Source organism: Portunus trituberculatus, chromosome 36, assembly GCF_017591435.1.
Source record: "Portunus trituberculatus isolate SZX2019 chromosome 36, ASM1759143v1, whole genome shotgun sequence".
NCBI lineage: Eukaryota > Metazoa > Arthropoda > Malacostraca > Decapoda > Portunidae > Portunus > Portunus trituberculatus.
Window position 1 is genome coordinate 9429094 of NC_059290.1, and position 10000 is coordinate 9439093.

A 10000-nucleotide genomic window follows, 5' to 3' on the forward strand; every position below is an offset into this window, starting at 1 on the left:
GTAACAAGACCTAAGGAAGCTTTAGGTGTAGCCACGGTTACCTGGTGAAGCGGCACTCACCACCTGTGTAGCCCCCAGGTGTACATATTGCAACACCACAGCCAGCACAGGTAGCTTTAATCAGCCAACCACTCCACCTGTTATGTACACACCTCTTCACCTCACCTCACCTCACCTCAGTCATGTCACGTGTAGTAGGTGGAAAGGAAGGAAGTCATGTTATATTTGTTGTCTTTATTTATTTGTTAGTCTAGTTTTGAGTTTCTCTTGAGTTTTTTTTTTTCTTAGTTTTGAATCTTTGCTTTTGTGTGTGTGTGTGTGTGTGTGTGTGTGTGTGTGTGTGTGTGTGTGTCTCCATGTTTTGTTTTGTTTTCTCCTGTCTATGTTTATTTGTTTTGTTTTCATGTCTTGCCACTTCACTTGTTTCTCTCTTCCTTTTTCTCTTATTTTTTCCTCCCTTTTCTTTTCTTTTACAATCCATTTATGAGATGTTCCTGTCATTTACTGTTAATTTTCCCTTCTATCCTTATTCTTGTCTTCCTCCTCCTTTTATCCCATCCTGTGTACTTCCATCTTCCTCTTTTCCTGTCTTCCTCTCTTCCTTATACTCTCACTTCCCTCATCATCATTTCTCTCTCTCCCTCTTCACCCCAGCGTCTCCCTCTTCACCCCAGCGTCTCCCTCTTCACCCCAGCGTCTCCCTCTTCACCCCAGCATCTCCCTCTTCATCCCAGCGTCTCCCTCTTTATCCCAGCATCTCCCTCTTCATCCCAGCGTCTCCCTCTTCACCCCAGCATCTCCCTCTTCACCCCATTACCTCTTCACCCCAGGGTCTCTTCACCCCATTACCTCTTTACCCCAGCATCTCATCACCCCATTATCTCTTCACTCCAGCGTCTCTTCACCCATTATCTCTTCACCCCAGGATCTCATCACTCCATTATCTCTTCACCCCAATATCTCATCACCCCATTATCTCTTCACCCCAGCATCTCTTCACCCCAGTATCTCATCACCCCAGCGTCTTTTCACCCCAGCATCTCTTCACCCCAGCGTCTCTCTCTACAGCGGTGAGATACGGTCGCGTCCCCAAGAGATCGCGAGAGAGAGATGGCGACGGGCGGGGTGATGCGGGGTCAGGAGCGGCCGAGGGTGTGTCCCGAGAGGTGGAGAACAAGCAGCTGGCTATTTATGACATCATCCTCACCATTTCCCAGGCTCACCACGCTAACTGCGCCTTCACGGAGGAGAAGACGCGCGCCCTCGTCAGGAAACCAATACCTTTTGTGAGTGTTGGGTGGGGTGAGTGGGTGGGAGGTGAGGAATTGTGGGCTAGGTTAGGGAAAAGGGAATGTAGGTAGGTATGTTGGTGTGTGTTGTTTTTGTTGTTGTGTTGCTATTCTATTGTTATTTCTCTCTCTCTCTCTCTCTCTCTCTCTCTCTTCTCTTGTCTATCTTTCTCTCTCTCTCTCTCTCTCTCTCTCTCTCTCTCTCTCTCTCTCTCTCTCTCTCCTCTCTCTCTCTCTCTTTACTCTTTCTCCTTTCTCTCTGTTCTCTCTCTCTTTCTTCTTCCTCACTTTCTTCTCGTCTTTACTCTTTCTCTCGATCTCTCTCTCTCTTTCTCCCTCTCTTCAATTTCTTCCTCTGTTTTTCTTCTCCCCCTTCTTTTTTTTCCTCCTTATATCTTAATTCCTTTCATTTTTCTTACTTTCCATCCTCTGTCTTTCTCTCTTTTCGTATCCTCCACTCCCTTTTAGCTTCCTAGTCTCTCTCTCTCTCTCTCTCTCTCTCTCTCTCTCTCTCTCTCTCTCTCTCTCTCTCTCTCTCTCTCTCTCTCACACACACACACACACACACACACACACACACACACACACACACACACACACACACACACACACACACATATGCCCTGTACCACTTACTTCAGCCATTTCAATTTACCCTGACCCTTCCCTTCCCTTCCCTTCCTTAACCTAACCTAACCTAACCTAACCTAACCTTGGCAGAACACGGCAGAGGTGACCAGTGATCCTGAGGTGGCGTCGTCTACAGTGGACGCCCTGGAGCAGCAGAAGATCAGCATGTGGCAGAGCTTTGCAGTGTTCATGACGCCTTCCATACAGCGCGTGGTGGAGTTCGCCAAGAGAGTGCCAGGTAAGAAGAAGAAGCTTTCTTCTTCCTCTTGCCTCTATTCTGTCTCCTCCCCTTCCCTACTGGTGGAGAGAGAGAGAGAGAGAGAGAGAGAGAGAGAGAGAGAGAGAGAGAGAGCTGAGAAACAAGGAAGAAATGTAAAAGTGAGGATTAAAGAAAGTAAAGACGAACAACATAAAGAGAAAGGGAAAGAAAAAGAAACAGAGAGAGAAAGAGAGAGAGAGAGAGAGATGCAGAAAAGAATAAAAGGAAAACTGACATACAGGAAAAAAGGGAAATAACATAAAACAACAAAACGAAATGGAAAGAGAAAGAAAAAGGAAGAATAAAAACAAAAATATATAAAAATTCAAGAAACACAAAACTGAAAAAGAGAGTAAAAGAACAATGCATTTTTTTTTCTTTTTTTTTTGCAGTTTTATTTCACATTTTTATTCATTCATCTAAAAAAGTTGAAATGTATATAGAAAAATACAAATATATCTTCAAAAAATGCTATTGTAATGTGTAACTAGTATTTTGAAGCACTGTTCTCTCACCACCACTATTTTTCAAGGCCACACAGATGATCAGCCAGATTCCCAAGAGTGTTTCCCCTGTTCATATTGGAGAAATGTTGCCGTGTCACTAAAACCTGTGTCTCTTTCTCTCCCCATAGACCTCTCCTTCCTCTCTGTCTATCACCCCCCCCATCACCTTCTCCCTCTCTTTCTCTCCCCATAGCCCTCTCATTCTCTCCCTGTCAATCTCTTTCCCTCTCTTTCTCTCCCCATGGACTTCTTTTCCCTCCCTGTTTATGACCACCTCTCTCTTTCTCTCCCCATAGGTCTCTTTTTTCTTCTTTCCTATCACCCCCACCTTTACCACCTCCCTCCTTTTTTCTGCCTATAGACCTCTTCTCCCTATCTATCACCCTCTCTTCCTTTCCTCATAGACCTCTCCTTCCCTACCTCCTTGCCTCTCACCCCCATCACCACCTATCGCTCTCTCCCCACGCAGGGTTCTCGGAGCTGTCCCAGGATGACCAGCTCATTCTGATCAAGGTTGGCTTCCTGGAGGTGTGGCTGACGCATGTGAGTCGGATGGTCAGCGCCCTGGACAACACCCTCACCTTCAGCGATGGCTCGTACGTCACCCGCACACAGATGGAGGTCATGTTCGATGTGAGTCAGGACTTCAGTGCTACTTTACTGCAATATTCTCATTTCTAGTCTTTCCGGAGGAGGAGGAGGAGAAAGTACAGAAAATACTAAGGAAGAGGAGGAGGAGGAGGATAGAAAAGGTGAGGAAGGAGTGAAGGAGGGGAGAAGGGTTGAAATTAAAGTACATCCCACATCTCTTTCCACTTGAGAGAGAGAGAGAGAGAGAGAGAGAGAGAGAGAGAGAGAGAGAGAGAGAGAGAGAGAGAGAGAGAGAGAGATCAAATGAATGACATCCACTTGTGAGCACTATTTTTTTTTTTTTTTTTTTTATAAGAGGGGAAAGCTAGCCGAAACGAGAGAAAAAAAGCCCACTTAGTTACCAGTCCCCTTGCAGGTCCGAGAGAGCCCCCCCACTCAGAAAAAGGGATAAATGTCTTGAAACGTCCCCTTTAAATGAAGTCAAGTCATGGAAAGTTGGAAAATACAGCATCAGTTTCAGTTGACAGTCATCCTCTCTTTCTAACTCTTCCTACTTCAAGCATCACATCCGTAAACATTGTGTAACTAATGTTCTCTGCGGTGTTCCACTTTGTAGGAGTCTTTCTGGTATTTGTATCACCTTATAACTTATAATACCACCACCACCACCACCACCACCACCACCACCAACTCCTCCTTCTCCTTCTCCTTCTCCTCCTCCTCCTCCTCCTCCTCCTCCTCCTCCTCCTCCTCCTCCTCCTCCTCCTCCTCCTCCTCCTCCTCCTCCTCCTCCTCCTCCTCCTCCTCCTCCTCAGCATCATCATCATTATCATTCATATTCCTCTTCTCCTTGGCTGTTCCCTGGAGTGAGTGAGTGAATGAGTTGGTGATCTAGAGAGAGAGAGTATGTGAGTGAGTGAGTGACTGAGTGAGTGAGTGGCAGTTTAAGTGAGTCTCCTCCAGTTATTTCTATCTTGTGCTTGAAAACATTGCTTGACTTGTGAGCTTCCAGAGAGAGAGAGAGAGAGAGAGAGAGAGAGAGAGAGAGAGAGAGAGAGAGAGAGAGAGATGTTGCAATAGTGTATGGGGAAGAGAAGGAAGACGAGGAGGACGAGGAGGAGAAAGAGGAGGAGGAGAGAAAGGCGTGATGGTTGGTTAGTGAAGTGTGAAAAATATTGAGAGAGAGAGAGAGAGAGAGAGAGAGAGCGATGGGTGGTCAGTGGAGTGTGAAAGATAGTGAGATAGAAGCAGAAGGAAGTGAATTAATGGCTGGTAGGAATAGGGGAGAGAGAGAGAGAGAGAGAGAGAGAGAGAGAGAGAGAGAGAGAGTATCTTCACTCTCTCTCTCTCTCTCTCTCTCTCTCTCTCTATCCATACTCCAAACACCCAACAAGCCTTACCAGACACAGTAGAGCATCACATCTTTATCTTCTCTATCCCAAGCCTTCTCTGTCTCAGCCCTCACTACACCAACACCACCACCTCATATCTCTGTTTCACACTCAAAGCACCCACCAATGATTACCAAGACACAGTAAAGCATCACATCTTTATCACCCTCACGTTCTCTCTCCATTTCACCCGCAGGAGGACTTTGTGTCAGCGCTGTTCAACTTTGCCTTGACGTTCAACAACCTGAACCTGAATGACACAGAGTTGGCGCTGTTCACGGCCGTGGTGCTGCTGACGGCTGACCGGCCCGGCATTACTGACAGCAAGGCCATCGAACACCAGCAGGACAAGATCATAGAGGCGCTAAGGGTTCAGGTAAGACAGAGGGGAGAGAGAGAGAGAGAGAGAGAGAGAGAGAGAGAGAGAGAGAGAGAGAGTAAATGAGTAGATAAGGTAAATATTTAACATGTATAGTAATCAAGAAATTGGTGAACTAGAGAGAGAGAGAGAGTGAGAGAGAAGCAGGAATTTATGAAGGATAAGTGTAGATAGATAGAATGTTTAACAGAGTGCTTATCAGGAAATAAATAAAAGGAAGAGAAAGAGAGTACAAAAACAAAAGAATCCCAAAAACATAAATACATCAAATAAATCCCAAAACACACCAAATAAACACCACAAACACCAAACATACCTAAAACACCAAATATACACCACAAACACCCTAATGATTAAACAACTAGCTATAACATCCCAGAGTACACACAGACGACGACACCACCACTAACTATCCCTTTTCCTCCTCTTCTTTAGGTGGGGAGGAACCATGCCAGCGAGACACACCTCTTCCCCAACGTGGTGATGCGGATGCCAGAGCTACGGCAGATTGGGGCGCGTCACCATGAACACCTCAACTGGTTTCGCTCCAACTGGTCCAGACTCAAGCTGCCGCCACTCTTTGCCGAGATCTTTGACATCCCCAAGTGCGAGGAGGACCTTTTATGAGGGGCTGGTCAATAGGTGAGGCTGGGGTCTAGTGAGTCAGTGGAGGATGGGTCTAGGTGGTTGGCAAAAACCTGAGAATGTTATGAGGGGTGTACTATGACTAAATGAGCCTGGGAGGAACTTTAATGAGAGGTTGGGGCTATTATGAAGGGAACTAGGGGCTTGTGGATCAGTGCAGGGTGGGTCTTAGGAGCTGAAGAAGACCTGGGAGTGTTATCAGAGGTGTACTGTGACTAAATGGGGCTGAGAGGATCTTTAATGAGGGGCTGGTTAATAGGTGAGGCTGGGAGAGGCTAGGGCTGTTATGAGGGGCTGGGGAAGACCTGGGAGTGTTATGAAGCTGTGTTGTAACTGAGTGAGACATTGTCCACTACCCACTGATGAGTCTAAGTGTGTGTGTGTGTGTGTGTGTGTGTGTGTGTGTTTGTGTTTGTGTGAACTTTAACTCATATACTCACAAGTGTTCTCATTTTTGCAGGTGATTAATTAATGAGATAGTGTTTTGATGCCTCACTGCCTCACCACCACCACCACCACACCACCACCACCACAGGGAGCCACAGAGGTCATCCATCACCACTCATCTGCCCACACCTGCTCTCCACTCTTCCACTGGCCATTCACTGAGCAGTAGACTTGACTGGATGAAAAGTAGGAGGAGGAGGGAGAAATGAGGAAGGCAAAGAAGAGGAGGATGTGAACAAGGAAGGATAAGAGGATATCTGAAGGAAGAGGAGGAAGAGAGGTACCCATGGATAACCCAACTGGTATTCTAAATCCTCCACAAATCCTTAGGAAGATAAATAGGATAGATTTGGATATCCTCAGCAGTATCCTATGACCCTTATGCCTGGCGTGGGTGGCGTGGATGCAAGGATGGTGGCCTGAGAGGTGGACACAGTGGGTAGGATGGCTGGGCAAGGCTGTGGTATCCTACAAGTGGTGGTTCCCTTGCTCTCCTACAGTGTGGTGGTCCCTGTGCCCTCAAGTGTCTCCTCTGCGACGGAGATCCTTCCTGCCTTATTTGATTACATTACTGCCCCGCCATCCCCCACAGACACTCCTGCGACCCCTGGAGCTGCCGCCGCACCCTCAGTGTCCCTGAGGTGACCCTGAGCCAGAGTGCCCAGGAATGGTTAGGGAGAGCCGCGCAATGAGGATGAGTACAAATACAAGGGTAGCTCCACGTTTCTTTCCCCTCCCAAGAACGGCAGTGTGTACATATTAGCGTGTGCCGGGAGGGACGGGGGAAGCGTTCTGGAGGTGTGCCAGGTGTGATGCAGTGCCTGAGGGGGTGCCAAGCTGCCCCTGTAGTGCCTGAGTGAGCCAAGCGAGAGAGGAAGTGAGGACAGGACCTGGCAGATCAGTGGATGTTTAGAGACACTCGGCATTCATTGTTGAGTGATGCATTGCGGAAACTACTACTTGTGAAGGGGTACAGGGGAGGACTGCCTCCTGCTGACCTTTCCTGCTCCCCTCCCTGGCCCTCCCTGCCCCCTGCCTCACCCCTCACACTCACTAGCACAAAGTATGCAAGGTGGTGCCAATGTGCACAAGCGATCCAATGCAAGAATCCAAGGCAACTGATCTAAAACAAGTGATCCGAGCAGGTGATCTGAGTTGAGTGATCCATCCCATTCCTTTCCCTCCAGTTGAAGTGTGCTTAGTGGCTGGCTGGCTGGGTGGGAAGGTTGGTCTTTGCCATGCCAGCTGGGGACACAGAGGCAGGTTGGTCCTGGCAGTGTGAGGGAGCGTGACATAAGCGAGACGTGGAAAGTGAGAGAAGCAATGTTTGTAATGGCCTAACAAGGATTCCACAGCAGTGTTGTCATGGAAAGCAGAACAATTAGAGATGAACAGTCAGAGAAGGAATTGTGTGTGATTGTTTTTGCAAGGACTCTACACCATTAGTTGGGAAAATGTGGCAGTTTTGCAAGGGAAACTTAAAAAATGAGAGATTAATTGTCTGATGAGAATTCTACACTATTAGTTGGGATAATACAGCAAGTTTTGTAGTGGAAAGTTGGCAAAATTAAGATTATTATTGAGCACAGTGTCAGAATGAAGCAAGTCTTGTGACAGAAAGTGAGCCAAAGAACAACACTAATGACAGCAGAAGATAAACAGAAAAACAAGTGATAAATAATAAGGAGAAGAATGCTTGTGATAATTCAACTGGAGATCTAGACCATCAACATGAAAAATAGAAATACACCAGTCTTGTAATAGAAAGTAAGCAAAAAAAACAAGAGGTGAAGAGTGAAGGAAAGAACATTTGTGATACTTTAATAATAACTCCATAAAATCTCAGAATAACAAATGACAACTTCAATAAATCATCTCGGTGACCTTCAAGAGAGAGAGAGAGAGAGAGAGAGAGAGAGAGTTCAATATGCTGTTACATTTGAGATCAAGTAAAATTTTTGTGAACGAATGATAAGGAAAGATTGAAGTCAGTCAATCTTGGAAAATTACTTAGATATACAAAAGAAAGTGTAACTGAGAGTGTTAAATGTTAAGTATGGTGGTGGTGATGGTGGTGCAGGGACAGTTTTACTTATTTGCTCACTTATACGCTTCAATTTCTTATTTATCATTATCTTTTATCTCTTTCTACTTTTGTTTGAATCTTTATTCTTTAGTTTTTTTATTGAGTCAGTTCAGTGCAATATTACTTTTCTCTCTCTCTCTCTCTCTCTCTCTCTCTCTCTCTCTCTCTCTCTCTCTCTCTCTCTTCATCTCCTATATTTTATTTTATTTCATATTTTATATTTTCTCTTTATTTCTTTATTCTGTTCCCTTTCTGTCACTTTCCAACATTCCTGCCGCCTTTTCAACTCGTACACACACACACACACACACACACACACACACACACACACACACACACACACACACACACACACACACACACACACACACACACACACACACACACACACACACACACACACACACACACACACACACACACACACACACACACACACACACACACCTGGTCTCCCTCAAGCACCCCATACTTTACAGTGAGTGAGAAAAGAGTAGCTAGATCAGCAGTGCATAAGTGAGTGAAGCAAACCAGCAAGTGAGATGAGAGTGAGTCCTGAGTGAGTCCCTAGAGAGTTGTGAGTGATTCCCTGCTGCAGCCTGGCCAGGTCCTCTCAGCCTTAGACCGCAAGACAGGAGTGAAAGGTAAAGAATGAGAGAGAAGAGAGAGGAGGGCCCTTGCTGTTGAGTTTGTTCCCTTGGTGATGCAGAGTAGAGGAGAGTGTTAAGCCTGTACTATACCGCCTAGGTGCACAAGTAGGGTATAAAATAATCTGTAGGCTTTTCACGTAAGTGAGGAGTGTGTCTGGTGTTAGTGTCGCCCGGCCACCCAGCGCAGGGAGTGTAGGAGTGAGGGGGAGGAGTGTGTGTGTGCGGTGATGCAGTGATGCGCCTGCCCGTGCGTGTAGCCTCCCCCTTGAGAAGACTTATATACTTGCCTATACGCACCTAGATATGCTTAGGGTGATGCTATGACCCAGCAGTATACAGTACAAGCAGCAGCAAGTGTAGGTGTTGCCCTTACACCCCTAAACACCCTTAAATACCCTTCAACACTCTCCTGTGCCCCAAAAACCTGATTATTAGGGTTTTTGTGGCATCAAGGATGTGAGGAGTCCTGTGTGAGTCCTTGCTGAGTCCCTGATGCATCCCAGCCTATGTCCCTTGCTCCCTCAGGGTTCCCAGGGCCACGGGGAACGCCCATTGGCTCCTGGACGCTGGCACTGCTGTCTCCTGCATTGCCATTGGCTGATGCAGTGCCAGGAGCCTTGTGATTTGTGTACATATTGGTGACAGTACCTACTTATTTACTACAACACAGGGAAAGTTATTGGTGAGAAATAGTTACACCCCTTTGGCTCTCCCCTTCCCCACACACCCTGGCCCCTGAAAGTGTACCTTGGCCACAGCACCTCCAGGACACTTCCCACAGGTGTTGTGAAGCCTGACACCCTATGAAGCCCTCTTTGTATACCAGCGTGAGGCTGCCGGCCCATGCACCAACCCACTCACCAGCACACAGCTTGGTGACCACCTGACCTGCCTGCGAGAAAACGTGGGGAGGTGGGGAACGGAGGAGGAAGGAGGAGAAAGACAAGGAGGAGAGGAATGAAGGTTCAACTCTGATCTCTCCTATTCTCTCCTCTCCTTGCCTTTCTCACTCCTCACCTCTCTCCTCTCACCTCTTCCTTGCACCACAACGCTCAAAGTTATATGTCAACATTTCTCAGAGGAAGCCTGACAGGGATGATATGGTTCTGTTCTTTAATGGCGGCTGG

The 10000-nt window shown here is 46.8% G+C and overlaps 1 protein-coding gene and 1 long non-coding RNA gene across 6 annotated transcripts in view; one reads left to right on the forward strand and one right to left on the reverse strand.

Annotated features, from left to right (window-relative positions):
- The window catches only part of LOC123513420 (ecdysone-induced protein 78C-like), an 81630-nt gene that overhangs the window by 68705 nt on the left and 2925 nt on the right, over window positions 1-10000 (forward strand). For 4 of the 5 annotated variants that reach the window (XM_045270590.1, XM_045270588.1, XM_045270589.1 and 1 more), the window contains 6 exons: window positions 1054-1286; window positions 2010-2157; window positions 3154-3317; window positions 4863-5042; window positions 5481-5687; window positions 6151-10000. The exon at window positions 6151-10000 is cut by the window's right edge and continues 2925 nt beyond it. In XM_045270590.1, the coding sequence (XP_045126525.1) occupies window positions 1054-1286; window positions 2010-2157; window positions 3154-3317; window positions 4863-5042; window positions 5481-5672 (917 nt within the window). In that variant the 3' untranslated portion in view covers window positions 5673-5687; window positions 6151-10000. The remainder of the gene's footprint in view (window positions 1-1053; window positions 1287-2009; window positions 2158-3153; window positions 3318-4862; window positions 5043-5480; window positions 5688-6150) is intronic. The other variant, XM_045270586.1, reaches the window with a different exon arrangement.
- The window catches only part of LOC123513422, a 13806-nt gene continuing 6032 nt past the window's right edge, over window positions 2227-10000 (reverse strand). Inside the window, exon 4 of the long non-coding RNA XR_006677333.1 lies at window positions 2227-2271. This is a non-coding gene — a long non-coding RNA (uncharacterized LOC123513422). The remainder of the gene's footprint in view (window positions 2272-10000) is intronic.